Genomic DNA, 20,042 nt, shown 5'->3' with positions numbered 1-20,042 from the left:
TATTGTTTATATTTCCACGTTTTTCCTATTCTTTCATTAAAGACTTTTCCTTTTTTTTTTTATAAAATACTTATCATAAAATCTAACAGAGAAAGAAGCCTGTGACAGTTTGAGGGCGACTTTGCTCAAATTCTCAGTTTAATTTAATCGGAATCTGTTAATTAATTTAACAGAATGATAAAATTTTTAACTATATATTCGTTATCGTAATGTCATTTTTCCTTCCAAGTGTCAAACAATAAAAAATTAATATAATTTCATCCATAAATAATAATTTCAATAAATAATATAAGTACCTATATATATTATTCCACAAATTAATCGCAGACAGAATAAATTAATCGAAATTTGAAATCAACCTTAGGACGGTATTCATAATTTAATCTTATATTTATAAGATCTCTTTTATATATTTATTATTATTTTATTATCTGGATAGAAGCTTAAAGCTAAACTTAAAATGATAAATATAAAATCGGAATATGAATATTGTCTTTAATTCTTTATAACTATCTCGCGTTCTATTTATTGTGTTTTATCGCTTGCGCTCTATTTATTTTTTATGCACGTTATGAAGTGCCATATTTCAATTTCAGGCATTGTTGCCCTTGTCGTTTCACGCACGTAACTGTTTACATTATTGCTATTAATTTTATATGCACACCATAAAAATTGTCAAAATTGAATTAAATCAAAGAAAAATCATCAACAAACGTACCGCGGTCACGATATGCGCTCGCATATTTTTATTCCCGTCTGCGTGACACGCGATTGAAATTGTCCTCCGCGCGATCGCGAGGTCCGCGGGATGGCTGTTGCATATTCAATTTAATAGATAAATAGTCCCGGCGCCGCGCGACGCCGAGCGTGTGGAATTTTTCGACCGAGGCAATTTTCGAATTTCGAATCGGGCCCGCCTTATCGCGAGGTAACCGCGAGTTCGTCACCATAGCGACGTCAATTTGTTTGTTGCGGCCGCTGGCTGCGCGTTGTAGCGGAGAGAGCGAAGAGAGCGAGAGAGCTGTCCTCCGCGCGCCTGTATAATATTCGCGATATGGACGGCTGTTTCAGTCCGGGGGATTTACAGGCGCTCCAAAATTTAATCTGCCCGTCGAAGGACGATGACTCCGACGTCGAGGACGATCTACCGCAGGCGGGCGCGAGGAAATTGGGTGAGTTTACGCTTTACAACTGATTAATTATGGAGATACATCCGACAAAATTGTCGCCGTTAAAACAATCGGCGCCGCGCGCCGACTAATTTCCCCTGTGCAATTTCGAAAGCTGCATCCGGTGAAGCTCGGTATGTGTGTGTGTGTGTTTCCCGAACTGTGAAAATCTCGTTGTATCGTTAACGTTTAATTCGATGTACGTATTGACGGTATTGTTCGGGATATTATTTGGCCGGGCGAAGAACGCAATTAATTGGCAAACACAACAGTTCCATACGCGCGTGCGCGCGTGTGTGTTCTTTATATTCGCCTTATTTATTTTCGCCAGCCGGATTATTTATTTTGAATTTTTTGTTCGCATTCTCGCGAGTCTGAAGCTCGCCGCGGCGGAGGAGTTAAAACGTTAAAAGGAGAATAAAACAACGTTAAAGAGAATTTCTTCTAATGCTTCTATCTCAAGTAGATATTTTTTGTATACAGATAGAGCGCAGAATCGCGTCCTTCCCTTCGTTAGATTGTAGATGTAGTATAGCGCTAATCGAGAAATGAACGTATAATATAACGCGCATCGCGTTACTTTCATACATGCGTATTCCTGTTTCCTCTTCGCAAACCGGTAATATTATCGATGTAACGATTTATAAACGATCCGACGCAGCTCTGCCAGCCCGCGCTGCAAGTTACAGGTATATATTTAACGCGCTGTCAATCATTAATTTTAATAGGACTCGTGCGCGCGATCCTCAATTCACATGGAGTCGCGACGTGAAACGTGCATTTAATTATAAATCATCGTTACACATCCGTTTTTAAATTACCATTAAACAGCACGCGCGCCGCTGCCGCTGCCTGCGGGTGATGCGCTCGATGTTATCACGCGTTATTCTTGGGACAACGTTTACACGTGTAAAATCAGTCATTAGTCGCGCGGGGCAAGAGGGCGGGATCGACGGGATCGCGAATGATCAATATTTTTGCCCTAAGGACCGGGCGACATCGGCGCGCCGAGCGATGGCCCTCCCCAGGACCGTTCGGGACCTCATGCACCCCTGCGGGGCGCGGGCGACGATATTTGGCATCCCTCGGCGGCGGCCGACACCCGGAGCTCGCAGGATTACGACCCGAGAAAGGCGCCCGAATACGAGATGAAGTTCAAGCAGGCAGTCACGGCGGAAGACGTTTATCTGGGAGTAAGTATATTTTTTTCTCATGACAAAGTAGGGATTTGACACAATATTGAGCGCTTCGTACATATCGTTTAGTCTTATCTTAGATTTAATGCTAAATAGCCAATTATCCGATTTTAAGAGTTCTGTAATATATTTATATTTATTTGAAAGTTTAAGAATATTCAGTGTAGAAAAATAAGATAAATAAAATAGATAAAATAATAATTATAATTTGAATAAAATAGATAGAGTAAAATATAAAATGGTTGATAAATCTGTATTTTTCTTTGGACAAAAATCTATGTATTTCCATATTGTAAGTTCGAAACTAATAATAACGAAGAAGAACGTAAAGAAACAGTAAGACGCTAAAATTTAAAATTTTAAATGAAAATTTATACCCTTGTTTTCGGATTGCGCTTTGAAAATTAAAATGTATGCAATTTTCCTGGGAAAAAAAAACGTAGAATTGCCGCTGAAAAATGCGACGCAATAAAGCAACAATAGAGCCAAGATAACGCGAACGCCGCGTTTAAAATCTCTCGATTATTCTCCCGCAAAGCCGGGCGACTTCGCGGGAACGTCGGAAAAGAATTCATTTCGCTCGACACGTTACGTGCGAATCGCGGCCTTGAAGACCGGACGAATTGTTATTTAGATGGGCTTTAAAACCCCGAGCACGGCGTCCTGCGAGTGGCTGTCGGTGCTGGTGAAATTGCCCCAGGAAACGCGGGAAAATGTGGAGCTCTCCGTGGAATCCGAGGCGATCGACGTGCGCAGTCCAAGGTGAGTCCCGGTCACTACTGGGAATTTATCGGCGTGACCCGCGTGACAGAAGGAGAGCGAAGCGCTTCGCCCGCCCGACCGCGTCGGGCGAGTCGCGTTTGACTCGCGACGTACGGCGGGCGCGCGATCGCGTCCTCCTTTGACAATTTTACGAGGCCGTAAATTTGCCCGAAGCGTAAAACGAGTCATTCCGCCAGATATCGGCTGCACCTACCGACGCCGCATTCGGTGGATCCCAACGCATCCTCCGCCAAGTGGCACAGCGACACCTCCACCTTGGAGGTCACCCTGAGGCTCGCGCGCGAGCTGGACAACGTAAACTTTTAATAATTCCGGATCGATACGTCGTCATCCGTCCGATCTCGCCGGACGATACTCACACCTACCGAAGCGACTCGTGGTAAGTGTTTTAGTGCGATTTTATTGCTCCCGATACTGCTCGATTGGATAAAATCCCACCTCTATATACGATCGTAATGATGGATTTTGCTTTAACGAGTTCGATATCCGTGTCTCCTTAGCCGTATATACATTGGCATATTCATATAATTTTTTCTCCATCCCTTCAGTTTATCCAAGTACGCGGATGTATATAATATGTGAATGTATATAATATATTGGAAAATTGATTCTGAAATTAAAGTCTTGATAAGTAATCCAATTAAGCTCATCTTGGCGGCGAATTTTCGCTGGGGAATCACAGTTTCTCATTTCTATTTTCTGAAGCTCGTTTTAATTCCGCGAGAAGATATCTTCATTTTCAGTTATCTCCAATTTAAAAAGCTATTCGTGCAGTCTTTGACATATTTTTGTCTGGAAAATATTTATTTATTTGCAACAAAGTTCTGTTATTAAATCACGTTGTAACAAAATGAGGCATCTTATATACATAATTTCCACGCAAATTGTAACAGCTCTGATTATTTACATATCTCTAATACTTATATTTATGCGCGAAATCGCGCGCCACTATGGTCGCATTTACCCCAATTTGTGACAAACATGCGATTTAAAGCATGAACATCCGCTTGAATGAACCAAGTGATTTTCGAGCTATATAATCCCCCGTCGCGCACGGACACGTTTCATAACGGGGCGCGCACGAGGACGAGGAGACCTCCGTCCGTTCATTATCGAAGTCCGTTCGAAGTCATGCCCCGTTACATCCTGATAGATTTTTCTTTCACCGACCTCGCGCGTCGCGCTGATGGCGGTGGCGAGTATTATAACGATGCCGACACAACAAAATCGTATTTGCATTTTGTGTAATGCCACGTCCTTGATTGCGCGCCACGCTCCTCGTGCTCGCCCGTTACGCCGATGCTAATTTCCCCGCGAGTAGAAAATTGCGCCTTGTAATCGTCTCGCAATTATAAACATCGATTATGCCGATGTTTATAATCGAACATTCATTAACATCGCGAGAGGCGACAATAATATATCGACGGTAATGAGGCGCGCAACTGCCATGGGCGGGACGAATCGGCGCCATTGTGCTGCGAAACAATGCAGATCTCTCTTCGAGTGATCGTACTTGGCGAGAGCCTTCTGGATTTTGATAGCCGCCACTCCAAGAGATTATTCGGAGGCTGTAAGGAAGTGCACTTGCATCCTCGTTGAAGTGATAGAATAAGTCGATTCTTCGCTCCTCCTTTTCCACTTGATCCTAAATCGTTCTTGTGCAGATGAAAAAAGACCTTGTTCTCAAATTAACATAAAATGTAACCCGAATCAGAGTTGATCACGATTAATTAATAAATAAAAACAAGAAGTATTTATACAAAATATTGAGAAATATTCTTTATGAGAAATATTCATATTTTCTTCGTGTTTATCTAATAAATATATGACTAACAACTATAATATTACTAATAATAGAAATTGTAAAATATTCATAAAAATGTTTCATATAGAAGATATTCATAGAAATGTTTATAAATAAATTTTAATAACAGGGATTTGCTTATATCCAAGATTATTTGTCTCCGTCACTAAGAAGTTGTAATAACGTTGGAAATATGAATGACATACACACGTAGCATATTCGATACGGCATGTGAAAGTAAATACCGCGATATTAAATTGACTTCCTAGTTATACACTTCGAATATATATACATATACACCTCTCTTTCTACTTATCTGCTATTAATATATGGGCACCGCGATCTCATAATTATATATTACGAGTTCGTAAGATCAAATACTGCGATAAATATGTTAACGATAATCAGATTATAAACCTTACGTTAGCCGGCGTGACAAAAGACGACCTGCAGACTTGAGCGTGGGGAAGCAAAGCAATTGCTTTTCCGCAGTAAAAACGGCGGATTACTCAAACGGAAACGTACGACGACGTGCTTTATAACGCGAAACAAACAAATGCTCCCGCTTCTACCTTCGGCTAAGAGCATTCGTTTCGCCTTTTATTTATTTTCCTTCGCGGAAAACGTAGACGCATAAACTCAAAATGATCGCGCTTTTTTACGCGCCCTCCGGCGCTCTAACATGACGTCGTGTATATGTCACAGTCAAAGTGTTAATTCGGTAAATGTATACGCTTAATTAGTCGTCTCGTATATGCATCTACTAATTTGATAAGTAAATGTGTTTACGAGCAATGAAATTTAGACTTTTAGCAGAAGCATACACGGAAAGAACGATTTTGCTGCAAGATCTAAAAATTTTGCTAGACACAGATCTGAAAATAATTCTTGTTGGACCATCAAAATAATTTGTTGGAAAGTTAAAAATGATAAGCATTTTTCTCTATCATTTTTATATGCTTATCATTTTTAACTTTCCAACAAAAATTATTTTCAGATCTGTATCCAGCAAAATCGTTCTTTTCGTGTATATTTTTATATCTGATAAAAAAAATACAAATACTAGTCAATATATGCATTGTGTAGCAAATGAATACAATTACTAGGAATATTAGACATTTGCATATTTAGTTGATACTTTTCCTAAAATCTTACGTAAATGCCTACGTTGATTAGTAAGTGTATACATACTGCACTTACGGGATTTCCACGCTTTTACAGTGACATATACACTTAATCAAATTACCACGATTTTCGCGAGTCGACGAATGGCACGGACCGCGTCTAATTAGACGTCCTGCTTCGTAGCTTAATCATTCCTTGAGCGTAGTTCATTAGTTTTTTTTTCTCTCCTGCCTCCGCCTTAATTTCCGGTGGCTAAAGTTTTTAATTCCGAAACGGCGAACTTACAGAATTATCGAATAATTTTCTATTTCGCATTTTTGCAATGAGGATGCCCCGGACGATCGTTTCAGCGTATAAAAAGTTACGGCGTCGTAAAAAATTACGTTGCGAAACTGTGCGCAGTTTTATCTTCTTTTTTTTTCTTTTAAAGACTCCTTCGTCCGCGATTTCGCGGAAGAAACTGAAGGACGGATGTCTGTGTAAGATGTACCGTCGAGTTTTTTTATGTTTTGCGATAAAATTAAGTTTGCGCAAATCACGTGCAATGCTCAATTCGCGTGATAATGTCCGATAATAATAACTACAAAAATGCATTCGAGTTTAAACTTTGCTCCGACGCGACGCGACGCGACGCCGCGTCGGCGTAAAATTTTACTCCATCCTCATTTTCACCCTGAAAGTTTACACGGAAATCGGCGAAGTCTCGGTAGCTCAAGGACGTAGCGCGACGGCGACGCGACGGGTAGCGATTTTACGACGAGCGCGCGCAGGCGGACTTTGTCGCCCCGGTGAGCGCGCACTCAAGGATGGCACTTCCCCAAAGGTATGCGCGCATAGAACCGGCTACATTACGGCGGGCTGTCCTTCATCGACTTCCTCCGCCGCATTTTGTAGCTTATTCGGCGGAAAAACGAGTGACGGAAGGCGCTTTTCATCGCGAGCCTTTTACATTGCGCGTTGTTTGTCATCATCAATTGCGAAGTAAAAAGCTCATTTCTTTTTGCCGACGAAATAAATAGTGCCTTTACATTTCATATGTTTATTTCAGTTATACGTACCGCGATATGTATAAATGTTGTTCTCTATTCATTTTCTACTGATTATCAGACTTCTTAGAGCTCTAAATTCATTGTATTATTGTCGTTAATATAATTTAAAAAAATACTTGAATGAATTCTCTTTTATTCGAATTCTCGCAATCCTTTTGAAACGATTAGCTTATAGTATTTTTTGATACAACTTGAAAAAAAAAAAATTTTATTTTTAATACAAACGATGAAAGGCTAAACGTTTATCGAAAATTGAAAAAAAACTCGGAGATAGCGTGAGAGCGAATGCAATGGTTTTAGCGAAATGTGACATCTCGGCGGGAGATTTTCGAGATTTCACCGAAAATTCCGAGTTTCTGGCAGACGCAAAATAAAAAGCGGTGCGTCAACACACGCGAACTCCATGATGGCGGCATATGCGAGCGTTTTCTTATAAATATGCAACATTAAAATAAATATTTAATATTTAGTCGTAGCGCCGAACGAAGAGGTTCAAAGGTACTGAGAAATATATTAGCGGATTCTTTTGACTCGGGGGAACCGGAGTAGCGCCGCTGTATTGTGCCAAGCAGAAATTCTACGATATGATTTTTCTAAATGAACAATTTTATTCGTTGCGATACGGCAACTTGGTGTTTTGCCTGAATGAATTCTCTTTCGTTCGAATTCTTTTAGATTTCTGGAATCCTTTTGAAACAAAACTTCTTATAATATTTTTTAACACAAACAACTTGGGAAAAGGCTATCAATTTTATTTTAATACAATACATTGCGCGTCTTTGCTTATTAAAAGAATTAACGAAAAATTAAAAAAAAAAAAGAAAATTCGAGTTTAATAATGATATAGAAGTATTTATATACCTATATTTAATTAACGTGTTTAAAACACAGAAGTCCTTTTCTAATGTTTTTTCTTTTTTCTACGGGAAATCTTTTGTTTTCTTAAATTAACAATATTATAACGTAAAATAAAAAAGAAAAAAGTTCTGTTGCAATTAAAATAACATTTTTGTTTAATGTATTAAACATAACTTGTGTCCCAATCCCTTTAAGCGTGTTGAAAGAGACGTCATTCGAGTGCCTCCATAGCTCAGGGGTTAGAGCACTGGTCTTGTAAACCAGGGGTCGAGAGTTCAAATCTCTCTGGGGGCAGGTCTTTTTTTTCCTCAGTTATTTATATGAATAATATACGTCAATGAGTTATTTATAAGAATATTGATTTTTATATCACGTGTATATGGAAGTGCAATATAAAATTACATTAATTCTATCATATTTGATATTAACATATATACTATATATTCATTCACATATGTATGTATAAATATAGTTATGTTCTACATTTATGTTCAATCACTTTAATTACGTATTCCATTTAAAAGAAAAGAATGTGCTAACACGTGTCCGGAAATATTTACTAAAAAAGGTGACATAACGTTAAAACGTTAATGACTGTGCACTAAGTTGACATCACGATACTAATGACTCATTCCATAATTCCGCCTTTGTACGTATAACAGGAAGAATAACGGGAATTTCATTAGTCTCAAAGTTCATATCAGAGAACTCTCAGAGAAGTAAATGTAATTAATAATATATCTTACATTAATAATATATCTTTTATACGGATTTGTAATACAAAGATTGTGACGTCGGAAATGTAATATTTTAATAAAGCTTCGATATTTCTAGGCTTCTAGAAAAAAAGTGTACAACGTTCTTTCTTTCAGTAATAGTATTGTCAATAATGCGAGGATTTAAAGTTTTTTTCTTAATATAACTATGGAACTTAATACTATGGAATCTATTTTTAACGCGTATTTCCGCGGAGCTTAATTAAAACGGGGATTCGTTTCTAATCCGTTAGTCAGTTCATAAAAGCGGGTTTCTGTATCGACTTAAGGAATTGCCACGCGGTGTCGACGTCAACGTTTATTAAGAAACTTTGCCCCCTTACCCCATCCCGAGATACGTCGTTTGCGTCGTAGTGTTTTAGTATACATAATATACAGAGTGTACTAGAAGTTGTTGCGCCTCTTCTTCAGCTACAAATTCCTCTATGTTAGTCTTTGATCAATTTGGAGTTTATTATTCTTTAGTGAAAATATTATAGGACTCCTGATTTTGCAATTAATTAACAATAAAAAATAATGAGCTAGTTAAATTTTAGATGAGGTGCAAATAGACGATAAAATGTTATTTTTTTAAATTAATCTAAATTAAAAACTTCAACTTCAAGCGAGCGTTTAATAGATCTTAATAGAGCCTTAAATATCACGATATTTCACGCTATTTGACGTAAAAAAGTTATGATTAATCTAATTTTCTTTCTGAGAAAAGCTGCGCAACTGCGAGTTCGCTGATACATTTATAATTTAGAGGGAAACGCGCGAGTTTTGGTACGCCCTGTAGACGTAACGAGAATTATTGTTGACTGGTCCTGCGGAGTATATGGGATATTAAAGTTTCCGGAACTTTCTCAATTTAGCATTGAGCCATTGTGGCTACCGAGCGCCTTGAGTGCCTTCCGGTCAAGACTCAATAAACGGTAATACAACGTGATATTGTTTTGAAATTTACGTGAGATCGCGGCAAGTTTGTTCACAGACGTTTATTCACGGATGAAAAAAAATCTTTTCCACATTCGAAAGATCGCTAATACTCGGGAAAAACGATTTTTCTGGTAAGTCTAAAAATTTTGATCCGAAAATAATTTTGTTGAACCATCAAAATAATTTTGTTGCAAATTCAAAAATGATAAACATTGCTGTAAAACGTTTTAATATTCTAGCAATCAATTTGAATTTCTAACAAAATTATTTTGATGAACAAGAATTATTTTCTTGTCAATTGATCATTAATTTATATCTAACAAAATTTTTAGACTTTCCAGCAAAACCAGCAAAATTTTTCCATGTAGAATCTTTTTATGTCATGAAATAAAATATTGTAAAATTCTGTAAAGTTAAGTTACTATTTCTCGTAATTAATTGTGAAATTATAATGTAACACACGCGATCTAACGGTAATAATATTAACTTAATTAAAAGATTTCGCTTCTCTCGGGCAATCCGAAAACTTTTACATACGGCGGAGCTGACCGAAAATAAACTAAAGATAGAATAAACTGCGCGAGCAGTACGTACGGTGCAGTGGTGTTCACGGTGGTCTCCGTGATATATTCCTGAAATGCGCCCGGACTGGCGTATGCATCCGGGCCAATTATTTTTCCATTTCTCGCGGATACCGTTAGCCGCCCTCTCGCGCCATTGCGCTTTCGTCCGGAGGTATCATTCAAGAAATGGGAATGCCATAATGGCCTCCGAAACGCCGCCTCGGAAAAATTTCAACGAGCGTGCACGTAGAGCTGCCGCAATAGCTATCGCGCGCCGCCGTATGGAACGCATTCGGCGAGGAACGAAATTGAAAAGCCCATAAGCCTGCCAAGTGTGTACCGGGTGATACCGATGCGATACCGGATATCCGGCTGCGCCGGATATCGACGACGGGCAGAATTTATTCGCCGTAAGACGAAACGAAAACGGTCCTGCGATGAACTGTGTCCTGCTTCTTTTTTTTGCGTGAAAATACGCGGCGAAAATATTCGGGAGTTCCTTTTTTCTAACCGTATATTTTGATCTTTATAAACTTTGAAAATTATATCTCTTTTTTTAAACTGTCACTGTTAAACTGACATTTTCTGTCGCTCTGTGTTATGCAGACTTAATCAAGTCTACGCACGGAAAGAACGATTTTGTTGAAAGGTCTAAAAATTTTGCTAAAAACGGATCTGAAAATAATTTTTTGTTGAATTAGCAAAATATAATTAAATAATTCGTTAGAATGTTAAAACTGATAAGCTATAAAACGTTTTGATATTCTAGCAATCGTTTTAACTTTCGCACAAAATTATTTTGATTATTGAACAAAAATTATTTTCAGATCTGGATTCAGCAAAATTGTTCTTTCCGTGCGTATTTTTAGAAAAATGAATTGTTTAACTTCGGATATATTCCTCTTTTCTATCATTAAACTCACGAATTGGACACTGCACTCTTGAGCATCGAATGATAATTGGATAATATATTAGCGAGTGACCGTTTTTTAAATTTTTAACTGCGATCACAGGAATATTTAATTTTATTGTATCTTCACTCACCGAAGATAGTTTAACTGTCAAACTGGAATGTTTCGGTTTGTTTAGAATTATTATTATAAATATATCTGATTGTAAAAGCACTAACGCCGTGCATGGCTTATTGCCTCTTTATTGCTACTTTTTTATATCTTTTGTATTGTTAGTTCCGCGCGCGCGCGTACGCGATAACGTTATTTATAATTTTTTGAAGAATTTACGCTGAGCAAAAAATGAGGAAGTTCGAAATGCATGCGCGTGAAGATATATTTTTAAATATACGTCGAAATATTCCTGACTCTCTTTACTGCAGCTATAACGAACGTCAGACTCGGGAAATTGCATGAATCTTTTTCTCACGTACACACCACACGTTGAAATAAATTATCTTGTTTCGCGCGCCGCAGCTATTCGTGCTCGATCGAACAGATTGGTAAAACGTACCGAAGTCCCCGCGTCTACTATATATATTCTCTTTCGGTAATAAATGACAGTATAATTTAATCTACACGTGTTCTATAGGAAAATGGACCTCATGACAGTTGATTAAGATTTATAGCTATCTATTAATGTTCACACGGACGGAAAAGAGAGAGTGTACAAGTCGGATACGAGCGATGGCATGCGAAAAAGTTATTTATGTCGAATGTATTCTGTAAGAAAATAAATCACGTTATTTCTGACGTCATAAACCGACCGTCGTGATGAATCAGAATCTTTTTGAGTACTAAATATATAGCTAAAATTTTGCAAAATCTCGTTTTATCGATCTAAAGGAGTAGGGAGAAAAATACGTTTGAACTAATGAAAACCTGTTATGTTGAAAAAAAAAACGAATGTGAGAAATGTAACAGTACAAATGTATAATACGAGCTCAAACTCGAGAATATTTTGTCTGATTTGCGAAAAAAAGGTTTCGAGCATTTAAGATATGTTCGTGTTTTGTTAACATTTAATTAGCGCAAAGCAAGCAGTTCGTTGGTGTTCCACTTTAATTTCAAATACGAAGTTGCAGAATATCTTAACGCAAAATGTAAATAAAGCAGTCGCAGAATGCAAATCAAGGATAAAGAGAAGAAGTGCTAGACAAAGGTAACTGCAGTAACAGCTCCCGATCCTTTTCTCTGCCCCCGAGTAGATTGAATAATCTGAATAAACCGCACGATACCTCTGAGTGCCGTCGGATTTGTCGCGCACGAAAATGTTAATATTTTAACTTGTCAAACGAAATATCTGAAAATGATATTACATTTCTACTGTACAATTACATTTACAATTATAATTGTGCAATTACACTTTTTAAATGAAAAGTACGAAATAATGTGATTTAATTTGAAAACAAAACATAAATGTCAAATCAAAAAGGCAAAAAAATAAAGAGAGAAAGAGGAAAGGGAAGTTTAATAAAATTTTTTAATATAAAAAAGTTGTAAAATATTTTCTGTTTTTTTTTGCTCAAATTAGGTCTGTATGTATCTTTCTTACAAACAAAAATCTGCTTTTAAAGTAAGTCTTAAAAATTCATGTTTTGCTTTCAATTTAAAATTTATTTTTACAATTTTGTATACAAATTGCTTTTTACAACATTTCGTAATCCTCAACTTTGCCAGCTGCTAGCAGTTAATTCGCTACACTCTTACAATCTTGGTCGGCCTTGTTCTTTAATTTCCTTATCACATCTTAGATCGAAGATAACTTCAAGTGAAGTATGCCCTATTTAATGTCGCGTGGAAAATTTAGACTTCGCTCTCCAACTCATGCTTCACTTTTATTCTTTTTCTAATTAACTTTTAACCTTTACACCAACGATTTGATTGTGGAAATGACATGTAGAGAACCGATGTCAGCAATGTAGAGAAAATATTTAACTTTTTATATTAAAAAAGTTTTGTTAACTCTCCTCTTTTTCTCTCTATCTTATTTAAAGAATCGATTTTAAACTCGCACGAGAATTCGTAATGGAAAAGGTGTTCTCGATAGTTTTGAATTTTACAAGACAGGCTCGCGTTACTAAATCCCGCGGCCTGAATCCCGAAATGTAAAACTTCCGCGAAATTCCGCGAATCGATGAAAACGGCCGGGTTTTTTTTTTCTATGCCGCGTACAGTTTTCTCGGTTTGCCTCGGTAACGGGGGGGAAACAGAGGATCCGAAATCCTCTGGATCGGGATCGAGAGAGCGTGCGGAACGATTTTCATCCCGGTCGGTGCATTAGGATCGAACGAGGGGCGTTTGTTGATTTTCCTCGTCCAAAACGACGACGATTTGTCCGCAAACATTTGGTTTCCCGAGGCACGGCTCTACATATCCGACTGCCCGCATTTTTCCTCTTCCGTGGACGTCGTCCTCGTATCCTCGCCGCGCTACATTTCTCAAAAACGGTCGTCAAATGACTTTGCCGACAGTGTGTATATGTATATGTAGGTACATTCGCGTGCGCGTGCGTGCAATAATTAAATACTGAGAAAAGTTGGATTGAAAAGTTGAACTTTCGTAGTAATTGTAAGTGATTTTGTTTTCACTCTCTTGCGGATAAAATAGAGAAATGTATGTAATGGTAATTCATTGTTTGTTTAACTCTATTTTATTCTGGAAATTGCAATTTAAATTTGCTGTTTAGCAAATGTTAGTAGTAAATATTCAACATTTAAAACAAAGAATATCTTGGATAAACATATGTGTATAATAACAATAATCTACAGGTAAATGGACATTTTTACCAAACGGTTTAATACGTTTTCAACAATTTTAAAATGAGAATTTTATGTTAATTAGGTCATATTTTTCTTTTATGTTTTTAGTGATAGTAAATTTTTTTATGAGGTAAACGTCCCAGTCCGGACATGTACCTATGTTCACAAAATTTATTATTACTAATCTCAAATACTATTTTATTGTAATATTATTTTTTTTCCAAACTTTTGATGTTATAATAAAAAAGGATTTGAGATTAATAAGTTTTGTGTAAATGTCTAGTCATTGGGATGTTTACCTTAATAATACATTGATAAAATGATATTAAAGTTATATTATATAATATATCATTTATATAACATATTTTATAACAAATTTACAATGATAAATAAAATTCAGAAAATAATAATTTAACTTTTCTTTGAAAAAGACAAATAAAGCAAGCAGCGTCAGCAAGTGCTATTGTTAAAATAATAACATTTCAAGTAATATTATTGATACAATTAATAAGTTCAATTTAAAAAAAAGGAGATAAAAATTTCAATTCCATTGTAGAAAATTTGACTTTCAAGTTTTCCTTGCGATAAATTTTACTTATTTTCAGTTTACGTCTCTCGGGACACCCTGTACTTGAGGATGCGAATACCGAATTGGGGGACAAAGTTCTATTCTATAGGTTACTTTGACACGAAGTAACGTAATGTGGTTGCGCGAGGATGCGTTCGCCTTCTTGGCCCAGTTTGCCGGGGAATATAAAGGCTCTCGCGCAGCGTTGTTACTGATACGCGGCAGGAAATTGCAGCGAGTTTCGATATATGCGATATCGTTTATAATCGTCGGAATAAGCGTCGAACAGCATCACGTTCCTGGGACAGTTAACTCGTTGCGACGCGGTTTAATGACCGAGGCCGGGCGTACTTCATTTTCACACTTCAATTTGTCGGATTCGGGAACGTAACGCACGGAACGAGAAGGTTAGTCTAAATTATATTCCAATTATGTTGTTGAGCCCGAAGGCGGAGGCACAAGCCTGCCTTCATTAATTTGAAAAACAGGATTTCCCTCTTTTGCGGAACAATTTGAAAAAGGATATTGAGCGTGTGAATTACAACAATTGAAAAAAGAAAGAAAATATTTACTTCATTTATTTTTGTTTTGACAGTACGGACAGATTTCGTTATATGCATATATTATCAGATTTTCAGTTTTCAAATGTTTATATGCGATAAAGATTGCAAATAATAGCTTTGCCATCTCTGATTATATATGATATGATGGTACTTCAAAAAGACTACACATTAATTCGGAATGATGATGCATTTATCTCTACGCTAAATGTAAATTTTTCTTTCGCAGTAATCTCCAAATATTCAGATAATTATGCAGCCCATTGTACCTTTCATACAGTCTGTATATGATCAAGGGACGTTTGTATTTGTGGCTTACGCATGCCCTACATAATTTTACGCTATATATTTTTATAAAATTCAACGAATTAAAATTTTTTTCGGTACAGAATAATATTCATTATTCTTTTCGCATGATATTTCGAAGGCTGTAATCACACGAAGCTGATCTATTTTGCCTCGCTTCGTACATTCAGCGCGACCCTGAGGAAAAAAAATTGTCCATTAGGATCTCCCGACGAAATGGACTCAGGCAGTTCGACAGGAAGTTCGTGAAACTCGCCAAACAGTACTCAGCTCACGACTTTCCCGTGAAATTTTTGTCAATAAGGCAAACGTTCCTCCAAGGGTTAAGTAACTCGCGGAATTAACGTCGACGGCATTACGAAGGGCGCGAAAAAAGCGCGGCGGGGATGGGGAGGGAGATGAAAAAGTTTTGCCCCCAGAGAGATTTGCGGTCTGCGACCCCCCCCCTCCCCCCCCCGGTTTACAAGATCCCAGCGCTTTAACCCCTGAGCTATGGATTCATTTGATATTTTTTTTTCTTTTACGGGATTGCGCTTCCATAGGGTGTTCCGCGGACCGAGTGTTTATCGAACAAATTGTATATAGAATAAAAATTTTTCGTTGAGATTTAGAAATATTTTACGCAAGTTATTTTTAAAAAATGTACAAATATTAATAGTAAAATAATTTATTTTTTTTTATTCTCGTCTTTTTTATATACTTTATTTTTGGCGTTTCTTTCGAACATTTGATGCCAAATGCACTTTAATTAGAAAGTTATTGCCGATCTCAATTTTAAATAATTGCAAGTTTACATTAAGAAGCCATTATTATTTCTGTTAATTGATAAAACTGTCGCAAGTCGCAGTATCGAGACAATAGTAGAAAAGATGTTTATAACAATCGTTGCGCGTTGATTGCGAGCTAAGATTCTCTCAATGATGAAAATACGTACCCTTACACCACCGTACCCAATTTATTACTAACCCTTCTCGATTAAATGGCGCGTAAAACTCACGAAGGAATCCTTGAAGAACTGCCGGTCTCAATGGGCCATTGTGAAGTATCCCTCGCTTTTAGAAACAAGCACGCCGGGACGCCGAGTTATTCTTCTTTTTTTTTCCAAGGATAGAATAACAACTACGCGGTGGATACCCGGTTAACTTTTATTCTTCCAACGTAGAGTTACACAGTGGGAGTTTTCTCCTTAGTTTTTTTTTCCCGCGATTCTCTCTCTTTTCCGTCTTTTTGCATCCCGCTCTTTGTAATCCAATACTCGCACGTTGACGCTATACCGTCTTTTCAAAACTTTTGTTCGGGGAGCACGGAAGCTTCGTAATAGCCGTGGCATTGATTGCTTCGCCGTATCGATCCGCATTATTCCAGCAACGCACGATAATTTTTCGAGCTCTCTCTCCTGTCTGGAATCTCGCTTCAATAATGATCGTCTTTTCTCTCGTTTTGGCTTAAGAAACTCCACCCTCCCTGAAACTCGACCGAGCTTTTTAGCAACTCTTGTTATATCTTTTATATATTTTTTTTTGTGCTTACCGTTACTGAATCGCTACCAAAGAATGCGAAGGATAGCAGAGCGCACGAAATGCTCCGTGGTGTTCCGTCGCCCATGTTGGGCAGGCGGTGCCAGCCTTAAAAGTTAATTGCAACGGCGCGGCGGTCAGGCAAAGCAGCGGCAGATGTCCCGGATGTGAAATTTTCCTTGCCGCGAGGTCGGTCGGCGAGGGCCGCGGAACTTGTGCAGTTTCAGCAGGACTGATGGGAGTTGGGTGAAGTCCTAATGCCCGCCGGACTCTGTCCCCGGCGGCAGGCGGCGAGACTGAAGAAGGGAAAGGGATAACGACGGCATCCCGAAAGGACGAGCCGATAATCGTTTCGAGAGTGGGTTCGTAAATAACGACACGAACGAGCTTCTTCTCGGAGCTTGGGAAAATGCGAGCTTGCTGTATACGTTTAAGATATTGATGCACTTTACTTACATCATTCAATTTCGTCATTTGAGCTAATGAAAATAAATTTGAAACTTAAAGGTTCCTGGCCATTTATACATATCTCAGATAGTGTCAATGCGAGAAACGCATAATAAAAATTCTTGCGAGATACATTAAAATAAAAATGTTTTTCAATAAGACAACATTTACAAATAATAAAACAAACTTGAACAAATATTTACCGAAAACTCTCCTTTTACTTCGTTAATTAGTAAATAATCATATAAATTTTATGCCGAATTGTGTCCGAAACAAAATAAATTGTGATATATAAACGACTGTTAAATTAATAATGTAGAAATAAATATAATTATTTTATGTCTCCCCGAAACAAAAGGAGAGTTTTCAGTTAATATTTTACAAGTTTATTTTATTCGGTTATTAGTTTCGGTTTTATGTTTTATAATTTATATTTTATAAGTTTGTTCTATTGATTATAAATATTATCTTATTGAAAAGTATTTTTATTTTAATATATCTTGCAAGAAACTTTATTATGCGTTTCCTCGCATCTGACGTTATGATTTGAGATAGTAAGTTGGTGAGCGGTTAGGAGTCTTAACGCGAGATAATTAGAGGAGATATAAAGTAACACAAGTTTTTTTCATGGGACAACAAATATGTCTTAATTTTGTATTCACAGTCAAATTACGCAAAATAGAAAAAATATCTGCTGTATGTTAACAAAGCGTATTATATACGTTAAGAGACTACTCGTTTTTGATCCAATAATGTTGAACATTTGTGGAAAATCCATGGAATCTAAATATCTAAATTCTTCCTATGCAAGAATTTATTAAAAAAAAAATTTTTTTTCCTATACGCTTGTTTATAAACGTCGATATTTTTCACTGCGCGGAAACACTGACCACATAAGTTTGACTATGTTCGCACGCAAAATAAAAATATGATTTTGAAGAGACAAGAATTGAGGAAAAAACTCTAGAAAAAAAAAGAATCGCTTTCTTTGGCCCTTACGTACGTATCTCCTTAAATTGCTACTCGAAGCGGACTCGGGTGCAAATGCGTGCGAGAGTAAATCCTTCAGACACACAATGCTCCCTTTCTGCGAGATCCCTCGATCCGTAAATTTCGTTGCTTACGTAAATACCGAGCGCCACGTATCCTTTACTTTGTGCTTAACTTCGTGAACCAGTTCACCCTGTAATCCCTCGGGGAGCGCATATAGAGGCGGCGGCGCAGGACAGGTCGAGTTTACTACGGCCAAGGAAATTCCCGCGGCAGCTCGCGCGTAGAATACCGAACGATAATTAGGTATCGATTTCCCACGTGCCACGAGGGTGTCGGCGATAATCGACTTCGCCTATCTTAGCTGTTGACCCTCTGGCCGCCACCGCCGCCGTCGCCGCCGCCAGCGGGTGTATGTATATCGGGCACGCTCGTAGTATTCTTCCGCTCGAGCTCGTGAATTCCTAACCCAGTTCCATTGATGGTTCCTGCAGCGAAGTGTTTCGACGAGACGCGAACGCGCCGTACGGCGCGGCGGCGCGCGTTTTGTATGACAAATTATGAAGGTTCTCCCGCGCGCCGGGTAAAAACAACCATTCAAAGTAAAGTTTCTTAGAACAGCAAGAATGCGATCTTTTGCGTAATGGAAAGTTCGTGATTCTTGCGAGGAAAGTGGCGTCCTCAAAGCGAGAAACATATTCAGCGACCTAGTTGGCCGACAATTTAAATTTCAGTTTTAACGCTAAGCCCTTCCCAGAATTCCCCTTGCGAGAGATTCGATTATTAAAAGAGAGATTCGATTATTGACAAGAAGATTGATAGTGGTTTCGATATTCGATTGAGATTATCGAGATAAAGATCCGTTCTTCATGAAAATGTAGTACAAGAATTAAATTTACATCGCTCGGCTAATGAATAATAGAGAGAGGTGAATTACTTGAGAGAGAGAGAGAGAGAGAGAGAGAGAGAGAGAGAGAGAGAGTACAATTCCGAAAAAAACTTAACGGGTAGTTAATATAAAAGTTTTCCATAAAAATAGCATTTCATTGCGAGAGTAAAATAAAATTTCCCCAACACAATTTTCAGCTCCTCTGTGTATTGCTGCGTAATGTTTCTTTAAATTTCTTTCGTATCTTCTTCTCAGCGGATTTTCAAGCAGAAGTTTCTTATGCCAAGAGTCAGTATCCAAGATATTAATACCCAAGTTATAACTAGTTTTAGAAATAAGTGATGCATTTTGAGAAATATTACTCTGCTGTACTATCGACAGGTTTCTTTTTTGTTAATTCTGCAAGAAGTAGAACTATGTGAAATATTGAATTCCAAAGTCAATATAGTAAAATCGGTTCAAGTAATTGCTACATCGAAGTAACTGATTCTAAAATTTACTACCGTTACTCGAGTGGGAATATTCCAAAAGATTAATATCTCAGAGTCAGTGCATATATGTCCGATTTTGCGTATTGATTATATTAAAAAGCTAAACTTTGATCAATGTACGCTTATGTGATTTAAAAAGTTGTTATCAAATTTGGCTTGAAACTCATGATTTATATTTGGTAATCTTAAAATTAAAACGTTAAATATAAAAATATAAAAATTTATTTTAAATTACTTCTTTGCAGTATTCTCTTCATCTTTATAATTCATATCTAACGTCTGTATTCACTCACATCTACATCTGCACTTGATTTTATGACA

The 20,042-nt window shown here is 37.5% G+C and overlaps 2 protein-coding genes and 1 non-coding gene across 3 annotated transcripts in view; 2 read left to right on the top strand and 1 right to left on the bottom strand.

Moving 5' to 3' along the window:
* The window catches only part of LOC105462917 (lysine--tRNA ligase), a 139,772-nt gene that overhangs the window by 4,385 nt on the left and 115,345 nt on the right, over positions 1-20,042 (bottom strand). The gene's annotated exons all lie outside the window — the stretch shown is intronic.
* Positions 1,017-20,042, top strand: part of LOC105462919 (protein PIH1D3) — a 27,345-nt gene continuing 8,319 nt past the window's right edge. The window contains exons 1-4 of the mRNA XM_011709839.1: positions 1,017-1,172; positions 2,157-2,362; positions 3,000-3,127; positions 3,325-3,527. Coding sequence (XP_011708141.1) covers positions 1,055-1,172; positions 2,157-2,362; positions 3,000-3,127; positions 3,325-3,454 — 582 coding nt within the window. The 5' untranslated portion in view covers positions 1,017-1,054 and the 3' untranslated portion in view covers positions 3,455-3,527. The remainder of the gene's footprint in view (positions 1,173-2,156; positions 2,363-2,999; positions 3,128-3,324; positions 3,528-20,042) is intronic.
* On the top strand, positions 8,206-8,278 carry Trnat-ugu. The gene has a single exon. It is a non-coding gene; the product is annotated as a tRNA-Thr (tRNA).

This window comes from Wasmannia auropunctata, unplaced genomic scaffold, assembly GCF_000956235.1.
Source record: "Wasmannia auropunctata unplaced genomic scaffold, wasmannia.A_1.0 LD336092.1, whole genome shotgun sequence".
In the NCBI taxonomy this organism is placed as follows: domain Eukaryota; kingdom Metazoa; phylum Arthropoda; class Insecta; order Hymenoptera; family Formicidae; genus Wasmannia; species Wasmannia auropunctata.
Note: the sequence above shows the minus strand (reverse complement) of the source record. Positions and strands in the feature narration are given on the sequence as shown.